The 23,283-nt window shown below is 38.3% G+C and overlaps 1 protein-coding gene across 1 annotated transcript; it reads left to right on the forward strand.

The window, feature by feature from the left end:
* The first annotated feature begins 1,956 nt into the window (after positions 1–1,956).
* On the forward strand, positions 1,957–15,988 carry LOC121134144 (disintegrin and metalloproteinase domain-containing protein 26A-like). The gene is made up of 2 exons (XM_040731872.1): positions 1,957–2,087; positions 13,567–15,988. The coding sequence occupies exon 2, from the start codon at positions 13,689–13,691 to the stop codon at positions 15,963–15,965; it is 2,277 nt and encodes a 758-aa protein (XP_040587806.1). The 5' UTR covers positions 1,957–2,087; positions 13,567–13,688; the 3' UTR covers positions 15,966–15,988.
* Positions 15,989–23,283: the final 7,295 nt, after the last annotated feature.

The raw sequence follows: 23,283 nt of genomic DNA on the forward strand, positions 1-23,283 counted from the left end.
TCTCTTATGAAAAATTTTTGGAGATATGATACAAATTTGCATTGATGGAATGAATAATTTCTGGAGGAATTAAATACATTAAACTCTAGGCTTTCTTTTTCATGGATACAAGTGGTTTATAGAGACAAGAGCACTACACATACTTCTTTACATAAAGAAAGCTCAAGAAGTCAAAGGAAAATGTGTTGTAGTTCAACTTTATATGGAGGAAGAGAATTAGCAATCATCAGCTTAGTGTCCTCAGTATTCGATTATGAACTAGGAAGCAAAAATATTATTGTGAAATAAATTCTTTATAAGTCATGCAATAATTGAGATCACACATATTGTAACCAAAAAGTTAGCATGATATCACTGATCAAGCCTGTCATTGACAAAATTGGATTGCTTGTCAAAGAGATTTTAATAGATAAAGATATGGTATGAACAATGAATGACAAAAAAATATTATGGCACAGATGTCTGAATATGCCATGATGAAATCCATTACTGTGAATGATACCTTAATAAAACTTGACCAAATAAGATTATTATTCCTCTATTAATGTTATGTTAATATTATTAATTATAAATAACTACACAAAGAAATATAATAAAAATTCTTTTGCATATAGAAATAAGTTAATATGTTAGCTATTTTGACTGCATGTTTGTTTCCTTTCCATTTTATAATCAAATAAATTTATTAATTTTTCTTTTAAACACTGGAATTTTTTAATTTTATGTTGATACAGAGTTGTAAATCCTTTTGGGTACTCATGATAAACTGATTCATTCATTTATAATGACAATATCAGAGCAGTTATTGTCATGACCAGAAAAAAATAGTTATTTCTTTGATAAAAAATTCCAGCTCCTCTAATTCTTCACAAAATATGTAAAAAGGTATTGTAAAATCACACTATATAGCTGTTCCAATCTGTAATTATTTGGCTAGAGGCTTTCTCCATATTCAATCTATTGGTGGAAAATGGATGTAGAAGCAACCCAAAAACATATATTAATCTGACAATAGTTGCTTGTATATTTATACATCCTGATAAATGATATATGTATTTAAATCATTTCGAGTATTCCAAAGACATGACATTTTTACTATATGTGATTTTGACTGTTGAATTGGGATTTTTGCTTATTAGTTGGCTCTTGTAAATTGTGTAAAGCTTAAAGACAGACAATGACATCTGACATAAAGCATTGTGGTACAAAGACTGGGCAACTGTGATAAAATTAAGGAGTGTCCTGAAGATGGAAGGGTCAAGGAAAAACATTGGCAGATGGTAAGGCAACTTTAATTAGTAAGTAGACTTGTTTTCAACATTTTTCCAATCCATCCTGTTAAAAACATTGATCTCACGTTGCTATTTTCCCAAGAAACAGTTAGTTGCCAATAAAATTTATCCCTATTCTACTATTTTATTCACATCACTTAAGTTCTCTCTAAGCCTTATTTTTATGACAGGTTTAGGAAATAGACAAAGTATCTTCATGAGCAGATGCAGTGTCTGATATATTCATTGACCACTGAAAGGCACGAAGTGACAGACACTTTATTCTTTAGGCTATGTTATGAAAGAGGTAGAAAAATTCCTGCATATTTGAGTGATTTAAGGGTCTTCCATAGTGTTGTTCACTACTGAGAAAATGAACTGGGAAAAAGGTTGCAACATGAACAAAAGTACAGAGTTCTTCTGACTTTACTATTCAAATATAGTAAAATAAAATACATGTAATGAAATGGGGTTGTACATATTAGAGGTACTGGAGCACATCAAATGAAGATGAGAAACTCAGATTTACTCACATGGAAGAAGTCCTAACAAGCTTGGTTGAAATGGCTGAAGAACAGTTGGGTAGAGCCTCATAAATTGCCAGGTACTGGGTCTGAGAGGCTTCTGTTGCAAGGCACAGGGTTCTAGAACTTTGTCCACTGGAGACAAAAGAGAACCCTTGAGTTCCCTTTATCCTGTGTGGTCTCAGAAGATAATGCTACAGCAGAGCCAGAACTAGAGATATGAACATCACTGTGTCGTAGCAGGTCATTCAGCAGTGTCATTCCACAGAAGACAACGACAGATGATTACCAGGTGACTAAATATACAACCCATAATCTCTTCCCAATGTTTAAAATTAGGGGGGATGACATTTCCTAAAATATTTTCTGCTTTTCTCTCTTTCATCGGTGACTCACTAGAGTTTTTGTCATTCTGTAGTTTGTCATGCCAGCTGTCATACTCTCATGAAGTTCAGCACTTTCATGAAAATTCAAAGCAGTTTAGAGAAACTCAGATAACCTAGCAGTTTCCTTGTTATGATTATTCAGCATCAAACATCATATATAATGCAGAAACATTTTTAAATGCTCTTTAATCTTCAAAAATATAAATTGCAGGTTTTTCTATGTGTAGAACTGTCTTCCCCAATGACCTGAAACAGATAAGAAAGACCTTAAGAACAACTTCATGAAAATGATAGTGGCCCTCAAAGAGGATATGAGAAAATCCCTTAAAGAAATGGAAGAAAAAACAAACCAAAAAAATGCAAATATTGTAAGAAATAAAAGAAAAAACAAACCAAAAAATTCAACAAACGAAAGAAAGAGAGGAAAAGACAAAGCAAAAATTGCAAGAAACAATTCAAACAGTGCAAGGGTTGAAAGCTGAAATGGAGACAATAAAAAAAGCACAGTCTGAAGGAATGCTGGAAATAGAAAAACTGGGAAAACGGTCAGGTACTACAGAGGCAAGCATAACCAACAGAATATAAGAAATGGAAGAGAGAATCTCAGATGTTGAAGATGCACTAGGGGAAATAGATTAACTGGCCAAAGAAAATCTTAAATCCAACAAATACCTAACACAAAATATCAAGGAAATTATGGGACACTGTGAAAAGACCAAACCTAAGAATAATAGGTTAGAAGAAGTTTAAGAAAACCATCTCGAAGAGGCAGAAAACATATTCAACAAATCATAGAAAAAAACTTTTTCCAACCTAAAGAAAAGCATGCCAATGAAAGTACAAGAAGCCTACAGAACACCACATAGAGTGGACCAAAAAGGAAGTCCACTTGCCACATAATAGTAAAAACTCCGAACACACAAAATAAAGAAAGAATATTAAGAGTAGCAAATGAAAAAGGTCAAGTGACACACATAGGCAAATCTATCAGAATCACACCTGACTTCTCCATGGAAACTCTGAAAGCCAGAAAGACCTTAATATTCTACCAAATCTAAGAGACCATGGATCCCAGCCCAGACTGCTATACTCAGCACAACTTTCAATCACTATAGATGAAGAAAACAAGATATTCCATGATAAAACCAGATTTAATCAATACATATCCACTAACCCAGCCCTACAGAAAGTTATGGAAGGAAAACTCCAATCCAAGGAAGTTAACAACAACCAGAAAAACATAGACAATAGATAATCCCACCATACCAACAGCCAAAAGAAAAAAAGAGGTGGAAATCCACATATAATTCCACCACCATCAACCATTCCAAAAACAAACAAGAATGAGCAATCAATGGTCATTAATATCCATCAATATTAATGGTCTTAACTCACCCATAAAAAGCCACAGGCTAACAGAATGGATTCGAAGACAGAATCCATCCTTCCGCTGCATACAAGAAACACACCTCAGCCTCAAAGACAGACATTACCTCAGAGTTAGAATTGGGAAAAGATTTTCCAATCAAATGGCCCCAAGAAACAAGCAGGGGTAGCAATCTTAATATCTAACAAATTAGATTTTAAAGTGAAATCAGATAGTGGAGTGAGGCATGACCCTGGGCAGCTGGCCTCCCACTGGAGGTGAAGTAGTAGTAGTGCGAGGAACCTTAGCACACCAGATGAATATTTTCATGACCTTAGGTGCGTTTATATTGAGCTCAGAATTCAGAACTCAGGACTTGGCAGGAATTTCTATGTTGTCTTCTCAGTGGGACACACTGGTTCTTTGATGCATCCGCTTTTCTGGGTGAAATGCAGATGGCTTTCTACGGGTGCCTCCAAGGTTTGGAGTGGAGAGATTCCTCTTTATTCCACCTCAGACGCAGCACAGACACACTGGAGCATGCAGAAGAAAAAGCCAGCAGGCAAGAGTCTTCTGCTACAGTCTGCTTCACTAGGAAGATGCAGGTTGCAAGTGGAAGGGAGATGTTTAATTTGAAACAGGCACTTAGATTATGCATCATGAATTCTTCCTTTTAAAAGCTCAAAACAGCAAACTATACAAATACCATGTGTGGATGACTTCAGGTTTCATTTTGTTTTTTAAGTCTGCCAGTTTTAACACTATTATTAGCACAGTGAGACTGCAGTGGTAAATTCCAAAGATTCATTATAACTTGAGGTGAAAGAAACATTATCTAAACCCTGGCTCAACCTTTGACAGATTTCTTGGGCAAAAACAAATCTCTGGTATGATTACAGCAAAAGGCAAGAAAGATATCAGGGTTGATTTCACATGGAAGTGAAACCATTGCAGTTTGTGTGCAGAGTCACATATTTATATGTATAATTCCACTTTTTTAATATGATTTTTCTCTTGGAGAAGAAAGCTATGGTTTCATGAGAAGACTTTGAAGAGTTTGATGGTCTTCAGTGTTTGAGTTTTGTCTCATTTGCTTTGCTTTTCCATCCTCCTCAGAGAGGACCAGCTGGCCTACAGCTAGTTCAGAGTGGGAGGAGACCAGGCTGGGGTGATGCTTGCCTCGAACTGCCAGTACTTGGGAGACTGAGGCAGGAAGATAAGTTCATGTCTAGCTTGAGCCACATGGTAAAACTATTTCAAAAACAGCTGAAAAGGAAAAAAAAAACTTGGCATATAAATCCTTTCTTCTAAGAAAAAGAAGCAGTGATGTCCTATGTGGCATCATCTGACTTTTCAGCATTTTTACATTACCTTCTTGCATTTTTTATAAAAGCATAAATAACTTCCTTCATCCCAAGATAGGTACTTGGACATTTAATTTTCTAAGTGGTAATGTAACGTAAGGCTGAAATTCTGGGACTCAGGTAAATTTTCCTAGTTTTCATTGAAATTCCTTACTAGGGAATGGACCTCAGAAGCAATGTTCATATTGCTGTGGTCAACCAACTCTATCTACTCTTGGAAGAAATTCAGGATCTAAAAAAAAAACTTCAAAAAAAATAGCGGGTCCAGTAAGAACTGTGGATCCTGTTACCAGTCACTCTAGATTTAAATGAAATTCAGGTTCTGGGTGAGGAGACCGCAAAAAAACTAGTTCCAAGAAAAAATAAATAAATAAATAAATAAATTCAAAAGAGATGAAGGAGGTGATTTCATACTCATCACAGGAGAAATCCACAAAGATGAAGTTTCAATTCTGAACATATAAGCCCAAAATACAAAGGCATCCACATACATAAAAGAAACATTACTAAAACAAAAATCACATAGAAGCCCCACAAACTTATAGTGGGAGACTTCAACACCACACTCTCATCACTGGGCAGGTCTACTAGACAGAAACTTAACAAAAAAGCAAAGGAACAAATAGAAGTTATGACCCAATTGGGATTAACTGACATCTATAAAACATTCTATACAAATAAAAAAGAATATACCTGCTTCTCAGTGGCACATGGAACCTTCTCAAAAATCGACAACATGCTTGGCAACATATCAAACCTCAACAGGTACAAAAAATTGTAATAATACTGAGGAACAAAAAATTGTTTTTTTTTAAGAAAAATATTTATAATTGAGTCATTCCTTAACATCTACAGATTTATTTCCATTCAGAAAGCTTTCAATGGAAGTGTAATATAAACTCAGTCCTAAAGCATCTCACACCTGGCTCTTATTCTAGCTTAAAAATATGCTAAATTGAGATATAAATATAGCTCTTTGTAAGCAACAAAGGTAAATTTCCAGTGTTAACTGGAGTACCTGGAGTGCACTGCACAAAATAGGTAGGGTTTGAACTATATCATAAGAGATGAGGAAGATTCATAGGGAAGAAGAAACTCCAGGTGAGTAGATTGGAGTGGGAAAAAGACATTTCTGAATTGACAATGGAGCTGTAACTAGGTTGTATGCTCTTTGTGTTGTTGTCTTTGAATGTTAACCAAACAGCAAGATTTATCTTCCCATCTTCGTTTCCCTGACCTGCCAGGTGTTAAGATTTCTCCATCTTTGGCTATTGTTCAGCTCCCCAGTTTGAGCACTGCAATTTTAAGCATAACGTCTGCTCTTTGTGTGACAGTTCTTGCATAAAACACATTCTCAGTTCTTTCTGTGATACTTATTCTTTTTTTTTCTTTTTTTTCTTTTTTTTTTGAGTTGAATGCACTTTGCATTCTTTTTTTTTTATTTTAATTTCAAATAGCTTGCTCCACATGTCAATCCCAGCTCCCCCCCCTCCCCTCCTCCCGCACTCCCCTTCCACCCTCCCTCCCACCCCATTGCCAAATCCCTCCACACAGGGGACCTCCAGAGTCTATCACTTCACTCTTGGTAGGGTCAAGGCACTCCCCCAAGAGTCCAGGCTGAGAGAGCATCTCTCTCCGTGCCATAGGCACACGAAGACAGATTGTACACCAGGGATAGACACCGATCCACAGCCCAGAGCCCCATAGGTTGTCCAGGCCCTCTCACCGACACTCACATTTGGGGGGTCCAGACCAGTCCCACTCTGGCCTCCCCACTGTCGGTCCGGGGTCCAAGAGCACTCCCCTGTTCAGATGAGCTGTCTCTGCTGGTTTTGCCAGCCCATTCTTTGCCAATTTGCTCATCATTCCTCTCTCTCTGTCACTGGGTTCCTTGGGTTCAGTTCAGTGCTTAGTTGTGTGTTTGCCTCTGCTTCCATCAGTCCCAGGATGAAGGCTCCCAGATAGTTATAGACATCAAGTTCATTATCAGGAATGGGCATTCGAGGTGGTCCTTCCACTATTGCTTAGCTTGCCAATTGATGTTATACCTTTAGATCACTCGAGGTCACTCTGGTGCCTGATCTGTCTTCGATCCTATGATTCCCTCTTCCCCCTATTCTACCCCCACCCCCTCAACTTCCTGTTCCCCCATGACCAACTCCCTTCCTCTTTACCCCCTCTATTCTTCCCAGGTCCCACTACCCCCCCCCTCGCCCTGTTCCCCATCCATTCAGGGGATCTTGTCTCCATCCTCTTCTCTTGGGTACTATGCATATATGCATATCTTTTAGGTTCTTTCCTGTTTCCCAGACTCTCTATCTGTGGAAGTGCAGACTGGCACTATCCTGATCCATATCTAAAATCCATATATGAGTGAGTACATACCATGTTTGTCTTTTTGCGACTGGGTTACCTCACTCAGGATGGTTTCTTCCAGTGCTATCCATTTCCCTGCGAATTTCAAGATTCCATTGTTTTTTTCTGCTGAGTAATACTCCATTGTGTAAATGTACCACATTTTCTCTATCCACTCTTCAGTTGAGGGGCATCTAGGTTGCTTCCAGGTTCTGGCTATTACAAACAATGCTGCTATGAACATAGTGGAGCAGATGCCCTTGTTGTATGAACCTGCCTCATTTGGATAAATGCCTAAAAGTGGAATTGCTGGGTCTAGTGGTAGATTAATTCCCATTTTCCTGAGGAATCTCCATACTGATTTCCAAAGAGGCTGTATGAGTTGGCATTCCCACCAGCAGTGGAGGAGTGTTCCTCTCTCTCCACATCCCCTCCAGCATAAATTGTCTTCGGTGTTTTTGATTCTAGCCATTCTGACAGGAGTAAGATGGTATCTCAGAGTTGTTTTGATTTGCATTTCCCTGATGGCTAAGGATGTTGAGCACTTTCTTAAGTGTCTCTTGGCCATTTTAGCCTCCTCTACTGAGAATTCTCTATTTAGCTCTGTACCCCACCTTTCAAGTGGATCCTTTGGTGTTTTGGAGACTTGTTTCTTGAGTTCTTTGTAAATTTTGGAGATTAGCCCTCTGTCAGATGTAGGGTTAGTGAATATCTTTTCACTAACAAAAAATTGTAATAACTTCATGCAAGTATCAGACCACCATGCATTGAAATTAGAATTTAGCAACAACAAAAATTGCAGAAAACCTACAAACTCATGGAAATTGAATACTATACAATTGCACCATTCCTGGGTCAAAGAATAAATAAAAAAGAAATTAAAGACTTCCTAGAATTCAATGAGAATGAAGACACAACATACCCAAACTTATGGGACACTCTGAAAGCAGTGCTATGAGGGAAGTTCATAGCATTAAGTGCTCACATGAAGAAACTGGAGAATAGTTATACTAGAGAATTAACAGCACAGCTGAAAGCTCTAGAACACAAAGAAGCAAACTCACCCAGGAGGAGTAGATGCCAGGAAATAATCACATTGAGGACTGAAATCAGTAAGTAGAAACTAGGAAAAAAATTCAAAGAATCAGTGTAACAAAGAGTTGGTTTTTGAGAAAGTCAAAAAAAAGTCAAAACTTTATTCAAACTTACTAAACGACAGAGTGTGAACATTCAAATTAACAAAATCAGAAATGAAAAGGACATAACAGCAGACACTGAGGAAATTCAGAGAATCATCAAGTCATACTTTAAAAGCCTATACTCCACAATATTTGAAAGTCTAAAGGAAATGGACGACTTCCTGGATAGCTATCACCTGCAAAAATTAAATCAAGAACAGATAAGCAATTTAAATAGACCTATAACTCCTAAGGAAATAGAAGCAGTCATCAAAAGTCTCCCAACCAAAAAATCTCAGGGCCAGATGGCCTCAGAGCAGAATTCTATCAGAAATTCAAAGAATAGCTTATACAAATTCTCAACGTATTCCATTCAATAGAAGCAGAAAGGTCTTTGCCAAACTCTTTCTACGAGGCTTCAATAACCTTGATACTAAGTCACACAAAGACACAACTAAGAAAGAGAACTTCAGACCAACTTCCCTCATGAACATTGATGCAAAAATACTCCATAAAATACTGGCAAATCAGGCCGGGCGGTGGTGGTGCACGCCTTTAATCCCAGCACTCAGGAGGCAGAGGCAGGCGGATCTCTGTGAGTTCGAGGCTGGGCTGGACAGATAGCCTACAAAACAATACAGAGAAACCCTGTCTCATAAAAAAATTTTTAAAAAGTAAAAAAAAAAAGATACTGGCAAATCAGATCCAAGAACACATCAGAAAACTCATCTACCATGATCAAGTAGGCTTCATTCCAAGGATGGTTCAGCATACAAAAATCCATCAATGCAATCCACCGTATAAACAAGCTGAAAAACAAAAATCACATGATCATCACACTATATGCTAAAAAAGCCTTTGACAAAATTCAACACCGCTTCATGATAAAGGTCTTGGAAAGATATAGGATAACAGGAACGTAACATAATAAAAACTATATACAGCAAACCAACAGCCAACATCAAACTAAATGGAGAGAAATTCAACACGACTCCTCTAAAATCAGGAACGAGACAAGGCTCTCCACTCTCTCCATAACTTTTCAATATTGTCCTTGAAGTTTGAGCTAGAGCCATACCACAACAAAAGGAGATCAAGGAGATACAAATTGGAAAGGAAGACGTCAAACTTTCACTATTTACAGAGACTATGAGAGATTTCATAAGTGACCCAAAAAACTCTACTGATAAACTACTACAGTTCTACCAAGGAATACCTTCAACAAAGTGACAGGATACAAGATCAACTCAAGAAAATCAGTAGCCCTACTATACACAGATGATAAAAGGGCTGAGAAAGAAATCAAAGAAACATCGTCCTTTACAATAGCCACAAACAACATGTAATACCTTGGGGTAACACTAACCAAACAAGTGAAAGACCTGTATCGCAAGAACTTTAAGACTTTAAAGAAAGAAATTAAAGAAGATACCAGAAAATGGAAAGAGCTCCCATACTTTTGGGTAGGTAGGATCAACATAGCAAAAATGGCAATCCTGCCAAAAGCAATCTACACATTCAATGTAATCCCTATTAAAATACCAGAACAATTTTTCACTGACCTTGAAAGGAAATTTCTCATCATTATATGGAAAAACAAAAGACCCAGGATACCCAAAACAACCCTGTCCAACAAGGCAGCATCCGGAGGCCTCACCAACCATGACTTCAAGTTCTATTACAGAGCTATAGTCCTGCAAGCAGCTTGATATTGGCACAAAAATATAGACAGAACAATGGAATCGAATTGAACACCCTGACACTAACCCATACATGTATGAAAACCTGATCTTTGACAAAGAAGCTGAAATTAAACAATGGAAAAAAATAAAGCATCTTCAACAAATGGTGTTGACATTACTGGATGCTGACATGTAGAAGACTGCAGATAGATCCATGTCTATTGCCATGTACAAAACTGAAGTCCAAATGGATCAAAGACCTAAACATAAATCCAGCCACAATAAACCTGTTAGAAGAGAAAGTTCGAAGAAATTGGTACAGGAGACGGCTTCCTGAACATGACTCCTGTAGCATAAACACTAAGAACAACAATTAATAAATGGGACCTCCTGAAACTGAGAAGCTTCTGTAAGGCAAAGGACACAGTCAGCAAGGCAAAAAGGCAAACCTCATATTGAGAAAAGATATTCACTAACGCCACATCTGACAGATGACTGATCTCCAAAATTTACAAACAACTCAAGAAATAAGTCTCCAAAACACCAAAGGACCCAGTCAAAAAGTGGGGTACAGTATTAAATACAGAATTCTCAGTAGAGGATTCTAAAATGGCTGAGAGACACTTAAGAAAGTGCTCAACATCCCAGCCATCAGGGAAATGCAAATCAAAACAACTCTGAGATATCTCACTCCTGTTAGAATAGATAAAATAAAAAACTCCAATGATAGTCTATGCTGGAGAGGATATGGAGAGAGGGGAACACTCTTCCACTGTTGTTGGGAATGTAAACTCATACACCCACTTTGGAAATAAGTATGGAGATTCCTCAGGAAAATGGGAATCAGTCTACCACAAGACCCAGCAACTCCACTGTTAAGTATATACTCAAAAATAGCACATTCATACAAATAGGACATCTGTTCCACTATGTGCATAGCAGCATTATTTGTAATAGCCATAACCTGGAAGCAACCTAGAAGCCACTCAACTGAAGAGTGGATAGAGAAAATGTGATACATTTACACAATGGAGTACTATTTAGCGGGAAAAGCAATGGAATCTTGAAATTTGCAGGAAAATTTCAGAAGAAACCATCCTGAGTGAGGTAACCCTGTCACAAAAAAGAGAAACATGGTATGTACTCACTGATATATGGATTTTAGACATGAATCAGGGGAGTGCCAGCATAAAATCCCACTGCCAGCGAGTCTGCGAAACAGAACATTCATTCAGTGACTGATGGAAGTAGAGGCAGACACCCACAGCTAAACAGTGAACTGAACTCCTTGAATCCAGTCACAGAAAGGGAGAACTGATGAGCAAAAGAGTTAAGACTGGGTTGGTTTAGCCCACAGAAACAGTTGAGCTGAACAAGGGGGAGCTCTTGGACCCCAGATTGATGGCTGTGTGGAAAGCATGGACGGACCCAGGCCCCCCTGAATGTGGTTGTCAGTGAGGAGGCCTAGATAATCTATGGGCCTTGCATAGTATTTCTCCCTGGTGTACAAATAGACTTTGAGTACCCATCCCACAATGAGGGATGCTGTCTCAGCCTGGACTCTGTTGGAGGGCCTAGGCCTTGACCTGGGTGAAATAACAGATTCTGGAGATCCACTATGGAAGGCCTCACCCTCCCTGGGGATCAGAGTGGAGATTGGGTTTGAGTCTGGGGAGCCTAGTGGGAAGGGCAAGTATTTCAGGAGATTGATTATAAAAGATAGAAGCACAAGAAAATTATGAGGTGGACACATGTGTCCCATAATTCTTTGTTCAGATCCAGGGATGGCATTTCCTTTCATTATTTCCAATCTCTTCAATTTTATCATGTTTACTATAGAGTTTTTAATATGATAAATATATCCTAAATTATGGAGAGCTTATAAGGTAAATGGCTAGCTATTGGTGAAATTGAAGAAGTTAACAGGAGAAAAAGAGGTAAGGTAAAATATGACATCTGAGAATCAACTTTAAATCTCTGTTGTTAGAGATGTACCATATTTCGAATGACAATGTTATCTTTTCTCCATAGTTCTATATTCTAGAATTATTTCAAAGTAATTAAATTAATGTAAGACTATGCTTGCTCAATTATTCCTTAAAGTGTTTTTCTTAACCTTCTGTTCATTACTGTAGTTTTAGTAACTAATTCTGATATACATTGGTTGGTGCAATCTCAATATTACGGTATTAGTAATAAATAATTCCTTTCTGTATATCACCAAACTATGTGGTATAAGAATTATTAAATCTAAATTAAAACACTCATGGATAATGAATTATCATGTCAGGATTTTAATCATAATTCCATTATATTGTCCTTAAATATCCTTTTATTGTTTTTCTTTTGTAGGCTCTTGGCACTGTATTTGGTACCACAGTTCATTCCTTACTTGATTACTTTTTGTTTTCAAATAACTATACACGAAGATGAGGATACAGGACAGGGTAGATTGGTGTGTTGGTAAAATGAATATTCCACAAGCAAAGGAACATGAGAATGACCCTTGTTAACAATATAAAAAGCCTGGTTTGGTAGTCTGCACTTGCAATGCCAGCAATGGAGGAGAAACATGCAGGTTACTAAGGCTTGCTGAATAGACAACCTCCCCACTTTAGTAAGTGCTGTGTTAGAAACCAACGTTGTGTCAAAAACCAAGGTAGATAGTGACATAGGAAAGATAACCAAGGATAATTCTTGGCCTCTATATAACCCACCCACAAACCCACACCCACCCACACCCACCCACCCACACACACACACACACACACACACACACACACACACACACTCATATCAATACAGATATATAATAACTAGATAAAATATTAAAATGTAAAAAATAATTGTACAAGCAAGGTATATGGTTTCTGAGGACCCACTTTAGAATGAATTATGCCCTCCATACAGATATTAACAGGAACACAGACTTCATATTCACACTAGTGTACCTACTCACATGCACTAATAGTAACAAAGAAAATAAAAAATACACTTGAGAAAACTGCTCAGTGTGAGAGAAGCTTCTTATACCCATGGTCATGCCAAGGCAATGATGGAAAGGAACATAGGATTACTCAATAAGCAGGAAAGCAGTTAGGATTTTATAATTTAAATTAACAACATTGGAATATGAAAGCAAAGATGATGTTAAATTTCAGCTATGGCCTCTTTCATTGCTATTGAGGAAAAGCTGAAGATTAAAACATTCATAAATAATGTGGAGAAAGGGGGCAAATTTTTAAAATCCCAGAGTGCATTAGAAATACATTTGCACAAGAACAAGTATACTTTACCAAAATTAAACCGAAAATCCATGAACACTGTTGACACATCTTGGATAAATAATTGATTTGAGCCAAATTTTTGTTATTCTATTTTATAACCTGATATCATCATGAGTTACTTATGCATGCCCTTTGTTTAATGCTGTCCTTTAGTCCTGATGTTCTGACTGACCAACTCTGCCAGAAGACACACCATTGAAGACAAGTGCTGAATGAAACCAGAAAAAGTAAGACTTCTGGTGCCTGTATGAGAGGCCCCGGTCCATGAGAGTATCATGGACTTTCATCTCTACCTGTGGATGGTGCTCCTCCTCTCCACATGGTACCCAACTGGACATGCTGTGTACAGTAGCCCTCCTGAAGTAGTGATACCCTTGAGGATCAATGGCATTAGTAGGCATGATACTTCCCCAGACATGCTGTCCTATAGCCTGCATATTGGAGGAGAGAGACACATTATTACCATGAAACCCACAAAATACTTCATATCCAGAAACTTCCTACTGTTAACCTACACTGAACAAGGTGATCTCCTTGCAGAAGAGCCTTTTGTGCAGACTGACTGCTACTACCATGGCAATGTAGATGGAGACCCAGATTCCATGGTGATTATTAATACCTGTTTGGGGAGTTTGCAAGGCATGTTAGAGATAAATGGCACAGCTTATGAAATCATGCCCAAGAAGTCAACTTCCACATTTGAACACCTTGCTTACAAAATGGACAGTGAGGACTCAGAATCATTTTCTATAAGATGTGGGTTAACAGAAGCGGAAATAGCTCGACAAATTAAGATTCAAGAAAGCAAAGACCCCATACTTATGCAAAGCCAATATGAGAACTGGTGGACCCATCACAAATATCTTGAATATTATGTGGTGATTGATAACCAACGATATGTTTATAGAGCAAGTAATGTCACAGTTTGTATGCAGGAAATGTTGCAAATAGTCAATGGAATCAATGGTTATTATCGTCAGATAGATGTTGAGGTGATTTTAACTACACTGGAAGTTTGGACTCAAACAAACCATGTCAATGTAACAGAAAGTATATATTCAGTCCTACCTAATTTCTGCCATTGGAAGTCAAGAAACATTGACAGACGCGTTAGAAATGATCTTGCACATCTTTATGCCAGGCAAGGATATGGTTACACGTTGGGGCTAGCTTATGTAGGTACAATTTGTGAAAAGTATGGCTGTGCAGTGAACAGTTACATGACAAATTCAATATCAGAGATAGCATTCATTGTAGCACATGAGATGGGTCATAATTTGGGTATGTCTCATGATGAAAAATACTGTACTTGTGGGAGAGATAGCTGCATAATGGCCGCACACAAATCTAATTCCCCTAAATTCAGTAACTGCAGTTATGGTTATCTGTTTGGAAAGGTTACCATAAAACCTTGTTTACACAATTATCCAGACACAGTAGTCAGAATGAATGCAACCCTGCCAGGTCCAGCCCTGTGTGGAAATAATATAGTTGAAGATGGAGAGCAGTGTGACTGTGGGTCCCCTCAATTATGTGTAAATAACCCATGCTGTACGGAAGACTGTGTGTTCAAAACTGGTGCTGAATGTGCTTCTGGGTTTTGTTGCAAAGATTGCAAGTTCATACCAACAGGCACAGTGTGTAGAGAAAAGAAAAATGACTGTGACCTTCCAGAGTGGTGCAATGGAACGTCACCTGAGTGTCCAGAAGATATGTATGTGGCAGATGGAAGCCAATGTAGAGGTGATGGTTATTGCTATAATATGGCATGTCATAAACTTGAAGAACACTGCTGGAGGCTTTTCGGCAATACATCCAAGAGTGCAAAGGAGATTTGCTACAAGGAAATGAACAAACGGGGTGACCGTTTTGGTAACTGTGGTAATGACAGCTTCAACTACAGAAGATGTGCTGATGCTGATGTACTCTGTGGACGAATTCAGTGTGACAATGTACAACAGATTCCAAATAGGAGCAGCCATGAGACAGTGCTTTGGACTCACTTCAAGCATGACACCTGCTGGAGTATAGACTTTCATTTTGGAATGACAATAGAGGACAGTGGAGCAGTGAGAGATGGAACACCTTGTGGTCAAGGTAAAATATGCATTAAGAGGAAGTGTGTCCCTCATTCTACTTTGATTAGTAATTGTACAGTATACTTTTGCAATATGAATGGAGTCTGTAACAATAAACATCACTGCCATTGTGATGCCAAATGGGAGCCACCAGACTGTAATCTAACTGGCTTTGGAGGTAGTATAGACAGTGGACCACCTCCAAGGATATATCCTCGGAAGCCCTTAGGTGGTATGTTCATACTAGCTTTTTTAATTCTTTTTTTGGCTTTGTTATTTTCCTTGATTTTCCTAATTACAAAAGTAAAATCACACCACAAACTCGAAGTAGAAGAAACACCAGGACCTGGACCTGGACCTGAACCTGAACCTAGACCTGGACCTGAATCTAAACCTAAACCTGAGCCTAAAGATCGACCTGGATCTAAACATGGACATGGGGGCAGCAAAATCAAAAAACAAAAGAAAAAATAAATGTTTACTCTTTAGAAAATTCATCATGTATTAGTGTATAGACTTCAGAACACAGAAATGTCTCTCTGTGTGTAAAAAATTCCCAGACCAGAAATTCTGGAGTCCTCCTTCTTTGAATATCAAAACCATTCACCACCAAATAAAAGGATGTCCTACTACACTCACAGTTTTTTATTATAATCAAATTGTTGCCTTATTTTCAATTGAATTGCTGTATGTCAGCAATTGGCATAGGTCCAACCCATGGTCTTCTGCATGTGTTTCTTTGCACCTGTTTCCGCTCCAAGTACCTTTCCCTTTCCATTCTGCTGCATCACATGGAGAAAGGAAACCTCCAAATCACATTTCATCCTGGCTTGCTGTCTGCTAGAAACTGCCTCTAGGAGAGCCAGAGTGAGGTTTGAAACTTGAGAGAATGATTTGAGGTCCAAGCCTGGTTGCTGCATCTCAACTCTCATCTTGATGGCATCAGTAGATCTTACTCTACAGACGATTTTCACACAGATTAGCAAACTCACCAACAGATCTGTTCTAGTTAAGGTTACTCGTGCTAGTATGAAACACCATTACCAAAGCAAATTGGGATAGAAAAGATTTATCTGACTCTCATTTCCTTTTGACTATCCATCATCTGAGCATGTCAGAAACTCTAATAGGGCAGGAACCTGGAGTCAGGAATTGAGGCATAGGCCATGGAGGAGTATTGCTTGCTGGCTTACTCCTCCTGGTTTTCTCTGTTTTCTTTTAGAACCAAGAATCAAAAGCCCAGAAGTGGTACCACCAGAAAAGGGTAGGGCAATCCACCATCAATCACTAAATGAGAAAATGTGTTATAGACTTGTCTACAGCCTAATGTAATATGGGTATCTTCTCAATCAGGGTTTCTCCTGCTCAGGTGACTATATCTTGTAACAGCTTAACATAAATTTAGCCAGTACAATGCCATTGTCAGCTGCAGAGAGTCAGCATACCTATGAAACACAACACCAAGTATTATGATCTCTGATCTCTGAGCCCCGTACTGCTTCCAGACATGACTACACCAAATAGCGCCTTGGAGATTATCCTCAAACAGTTTCAAAGCCATGAACAACTATTCATACCTACATACAATTGATAACTACTTGCAGTGTAGAGAACCACACATTCCAGTCAATATGCTTGGTCAGTTCCAGGATGAGTGTTTCTAATGATGGAGATATACAACACTACTCTTATGCTGAAATCTGAGGATCATCGTTTCCATTTACTAATATGAAAAGATAATTTAACCTTGGGTATTATTTCCTTTAAATCTATGACCAAAAAGGCAAATCCTAATAATCAATAATTAATCACATTCATTACAAAATGAAATCATGAATATACTGACAAATTTGTGTCAGGCATTAGTGGCTCATGCCTTTTACTCCCAGCACTCCGGAGGCAGAGGCAGACACAGGCAGATCTCTGTGAGTTAGAGGCCAGTCTGGTCTATAGAATGAGTTCCAGGGCAACCTCCAAAGCAATACAAAGAAACCCTATCTTGAAAACCAACATGGAGGGACTCACCCTCCCTGGGGATCCGGGTGGAGATTGGGTGCAGGACTGGGGGTGCCTGGTGGGGAGGGCAGCGTAGGAGGGGAGGGAGAAGGAGCTGCAATTGGCATGTGAAACAAGCTTGTTTCTAACTTGAATTTTTTAAAAAAGGGAAAATTAAAAATCGGTACTCCTATTATAAACAGATGATAAATGGGCTGAGAAAGAAATCAACGAAAGATCACCCTTTACAATAGCCACAGATAACATAAAATATCTTGGGTAACTCTAATTAAACAAGTTAAAAACATTTATAGCAAGAACTCTGAGTCTTTAAAGAAAGAAATTAAAGAAGAAATCAGAAAATGGAAAGATCTCCCATGCCATAGTAAAAATGGCAATCTTGTCAAAAGCAATCTACAGATTCAATGCAATCACAATCAAAATCCCAGTACAGAGCTCTTCCAAACCCCAAACCCCAGCAAGTCCAGCTTCAGCTTCAGGAAGGAAGGAGACCAGTGGAGATGGAAAGACCCCACCAGCACCCACTGGAAGAAGAGATGGGAAGAAGACAGAATAAGAGCTCACTCAGCAATAGAAAGACCAACATGACCCCACCAGAATCTAGGGATCCAACACCAGCAAGACCCGAAAAGCACTACATAGACGAAGGAGAGGAGACAGACCTTAAAAATTATTTCATGAAGATGATGGAGACCCTCAAAGAAGAAACGAGGAAAACCCTTAAAGAAATAGAAGAAAAAACAAACAAAAAAATCCATGAAATAGGGGAAAAAATTCAAGAAATAAACAAGTATCTCAAAGAATCTAAAGAGCACCAAGAAAAAACAACCAAACAAATGAAGGAAACAACTAAAACAGTTGAAGGATTGAAAGCTGAAATAGAAACGATAAAGAAAACACAGAACGAAGGGAAATAGAGAAGCTGGGTAAACGATCAGTAACTACAGATGCAAGTATCACCAATAGAATACAAGAGATAGAAGAGAGAATCTCAGGTGTTGAAGACTCAGTAGAGGATATAGAGTCATCAACCAAAGAAAATCTCAAAACCAACAAATCCTTAACACAAAATATCCAGGAAATATGGGACACCGTGAAGAAGCCAAACCTGAGAATAATAGGTATAGAAGAAGGCGAAGAAATACAACTCAGAGGTACAGAAAACATATTCAACAAAATTATAGAAGAAAACTTCCCTAACCTAAAGAAAGATATGCCTATGAAAATACAAGAATCTTACAGAACACCAAATAGGCTGGACCAGAAAAAGAAGTCACCTCGCCATATAATAATCAAAACATCAAACCTACAGAGTAAAGAAAAAATATTAAGAGCAGCTAAAGAAAAAGGCCAAGTAACATACAAAGGCAGACCTATCCAAATTACACCTGACTTCTCAGTGGAAACGATGAAAGCCAGAAGATCCTGGACAGATGTCCTACAAACGCTAAGGGAACAAGGATGCCAGCCCAGACTACTATATCCAGCAAAGCTCTCAATTACCATAGATGGAGAAAACAAAATATTCCATGACAAAGCCAGATTTAAACAATACGTATCCATGAATCCAGCTCTACAGAAAATGCTAGAAGGAAAACCTAGATCCAAGGAAGATAACTACATTCACAAAGACACAGGCAAGATATAATCCCACTTTACAAAACACCAAAAGAAAAAGGGAGGAGAAACTACACAAAAAACTTCACTAACAATAAATCAAGCACAAACAAGAATCATCAATCAATGGTCACTAATATCCCTCAATGTCAACTTCCTCAACTTGCCTATAAAAAGACACAGACTAGCAGAATGGATACAAAGACAGAACCCTTCCTTCTGCTGCATACAAGAAACACATCTCAACATCAAAGATAGACATTATCTCAGAATAAAGGGCTGGGAAAAGATCTTCCAATCAAATAGTCCCAAGAAACAAGCAGGTGTAGCAATCCTAATATCTAACAAACTAGACTTCAAATTAAAATCAATCAAAAGAGATGAAGAAGGACACTTCATATTCATCAAAGGAAAAGTACATCAAGATGAAGTCTCAATTTTAAACATCAATGCCCCAAATACAAAGGCACCTACATTTGTGAAAGAAATACTACTAAAGCTCAAAATGAACATAAAATCTCACACACTAATAGTAGGAGACTTCAACACTCCTCTCTCACCGCTAGACAAGACCTCCAGACAGAAACTTAACAAATAAACAAAAGAACTAATAGAAGTTATGACCCAACTGGGTTTAACAGACATCAATAGAACATTCCACCCAAATACAAATGGATATACCTTCTTCTCGGCACCACATGGAACCTTCTCTAAAATTGACCACATAATAGGAAACATTGCAAATCTCCACAGATACAAAAAAATTGGAATAACCCCTGTATCTTATCAGACCACCATGCATTCACGTTGGAATTCAACAATAACACAAATCGCAGAAACCCTACAAACTCATGGAGATTGAACAATGCACAATTGCACCATCCCTGGGTAAAGGAACAAATAAAATGAAAGTAAAGACTTCCTCGATTTCAATGAGAATGAAGACACAACATACACAAACTTATGGGACACTTTGCAAGCAGTGCTGAGAGGAAAGTTTATAGCACTAAGTGCCCACAAGAAAAAACTGGAGAACAGTCATACTAGAGAAGTAATAGCACAGCCGAATGTTCTAGAACAAAAAGAAGCAAAGTCACCCAGGAGGAACAGACGCCAGGAAATAATCAAATTGAGGGCAGAAATCAATCAAGTAGGAACCAGGAAAACACTGAGAAGAATCAATGAAACAAAGAGTTGGTTCTTTGAGAAAATCAACAAAATAGACAAACCTATGTCCAAACTAACCAAAAGGAAGAGAGAGAGCATGCTGATATACAAAATTAGGAATGAAAAAGGGGACATAACAATGGACTCTGAGGAAATCCAGAGAATCATCAGGGCATACTTTGAAAATCTGTACTCCACAAAATTTGAAAATATAAAGGAAATGGACAATTTCCTGGATAGATATCACTTGCCAAAACTAAATCAAGAGCAGATAAACAATCTAAACAGGCCTATAACCCATAATGAAATAGAAGCAGTCATCAAAAGTCTCCCAAACAAAAAAAGCCCAGGCCCAGATGGCTTTAGTACAGAATTCTACCAGAAATTCAAAGAAGAGCTAATTCCAATACTCCTCAAAGTATTCCACACAATAGAAGCAGGAGGCTCACTGCCAAACTCTTTTTATGAGGCTACAATTACCTTGATACCCAAGCCACACAAAGAAACAACTAAGAAAGAGAACTATAGACCAATTTCCCTCATGAACATCGATGCAAAAATACTCAATAAAATACTCACAAACCGGATTCAAGAATACATCAGAAAAATCAGCCAACATGATCAAGCAGGCTTCATCCCAGGAATGCAGGGATAGTTCAACATTAGAAAATCTATCAATGTAATACACCATATAAACAAACTGCGAAAGAAAAACCACATGATCATCTCACTAGATGCTGAAAAGGCCTTTGACAAAATCCAGCACCCCTTCATGATAAAGGTCCTAGAGAGATCAGGGATAACAGGAACATACCTGAATATAATAAAAGCAATATACTGTAAACCAATAGCTAACATCAAACTAAATGGAGAGAAACTCAAAGCAATTCCTCTAAAATCAGGAACAAGACAAGGCTGTCCACTCTCTCCATATCTCTTCAATATTATACTTGAAGTTCTAGCTACAGCAATAAGACAGCAAAAGGAGATAAAGGGGATACAAATAGGAAAAGAAGAAGTCAATCTTTCACTATTTGCAGATGATATGATTGTTTACATAAGTGACCCAAAAAACTCCGCAAGGGAACTCCTAGAGCTGATAAAAACCTTCAGCAATGTGGCAGGATACAAGGTAAACTCAAAAAAATCAGTGGCCCTATTATATACAGATGATGAAGTGACTGAGAAAGAAATCAGAGAAACATCACCCTTTACAATAGCCGAAAACAGCATCAAATATCTGGGGATAATGTTAACCAAGGAAGTGAAAGACCTGCATATCAAGAAATTTGTGTCTTTAAAGAAAGAAATCAAAGAGGATACCAGAAAATGGAAAGATCTCCCATGCTCTTGGATTGGTAGGATCAACATAATAAAAATGGTAATCTTGCCAAAAGCAGTCTACGGATTCAATGCAATCCCTGTCAAAATTCCAGCACAATTCTTCAAGGACCTGGAAAGAACATTAATCAACTTTATATGGAAAAACAAAAGGCCCAGGATAGCCAAAACAACCCTATACAATAGAGGAACTTCAGGAGGCATCACCATCACCATACCTGACTTCAAGCTCTATTATAGAGCTATAGTCCTGAAAACAGCTTGGTATTGGCACAAAAATAGGCAGGTAGACCATTGGAACCGAATTGAAAACCCCAATTTTAACCCACACACCTATGAACACTTGATTTTTGGCAAAGAAGCTAAAACTATACAATGGAAAAAATAAAGCATCTTCAACAAATGGTGCTGGAATAACTGGGTACCGGTATGCAGAAGACTGCAGATAGATCCATGTTTATCGCCTTGTACAAAACTTAAGTCCAAATGGATCAAAGATGTCAACATAAATCCATCCACACTGAAACTTTTAGAAGAGAAAGTGGGAGACACTCTTCAACGAGTTGGTACAGGAGGCCACTTCCTAAACATAACACCAGTGGCGCAAACACTGAGATTGACAATTAACAAATAGGACCTCCTGAAACTAAAACGCTTCTGTAAGGCAAAGGACACAGTCAACAAGACAAAAAGGCAGTCCACAGAATGGGAAAAGATATTTACTAACCCCACATCTGACAGAGGGCTAATCTCCAAAATTTACAAAGAACTCAAGAAACAAGTCTCCAAAACACCAAAGGATCCAATTAAAAGGTGGGGTACAGATCTAAATAGAGAATTCTCAATAGAGGAGGCTAAAATGGCCAAGAGACACTTAAGAAAGTTCTCAACATCCTTAGCTATCAGGGAAATGCAAATCAAAACAACTCTGAGATACCATCTTACTCCTGTTAGAATGGCTAAAATCAAAAACGCCAATGACAGTTTATGCTGGAGAGGATGTGGAGAGAGGGGAACTCTACTCCACTGCTGGTGGGAGTGCCAACTGGTACAGCCTCTTTGGAGATAAGTGTGGAGATTCCTCAGGAAAATGGGAATTAATCTACCACAAGACCCAGCAATTGCAATCTTGGGCATATATCCAAATGAGGCAAATTCATACAACAAGGGCATCTGCTCCACTATGTTCATAGCAGCATTATTTGTAATAGCCAGAACCTGGAAGCAACCTAGATGCCCCTCAACTGAAGAGTGGGTAGAGAAAATGTGGTATATTTACACAATGGAGTATTACTCCGCAGAAAAAAAAAAAACAATGGAATCTTGAAATTCGCAGGTAAATGGATGGCACTGAAGGAAGCCATCCTGAGTGAGGTAACCCAGTCGCAAAAAGACAAACATGGTATATACTCACTCATATATGGTTTCTAATCATGGATCAGAATAGTGCCAGTCTGCACTTCCACTGATAGAGAGTCCGGGAAACAGGAAAGAACCTAAAAGATATGCATATATGCACAGTACCCAAGAGAAGAGGATTGAGACAAGATCCTTTGAATGGATGGGGAACACGGTGAGGGGTGGGGGGGAGTGGGAGCTGGGAAGAAGAGAGGGGGAGAATAGAAAGAGAGAGTAGGTCATGGGGGAACAG

The sequence above is a fragment of the Mesocricetus auratus genome, unplaced genomic scaffold, assembly GCF_017639785.1.
Source record: "Mesocricetus auratus isolate SY011 unplaced genomic scaffold, BCM_Maur_2.0 Super-Scaffold_100026, whole genome shotgun sequence".
NCBI classification, from domain to species: Eukaryota; Metazoa; Chordata; class Mammalia; order Rodentia; family Cricetidae; genus Mesocricetus; species Mesocricetus auratus.

Bases quoted from the DNA above. Each gene is read 5' to 3' on its own strand.
- LOC121134144 (XM_040731872.1), top strand. From the start codon at position 13,689: ATGGACTTTCATCTCTACCTGTGGATGGTGCTCCTCCTCTCCACATGG.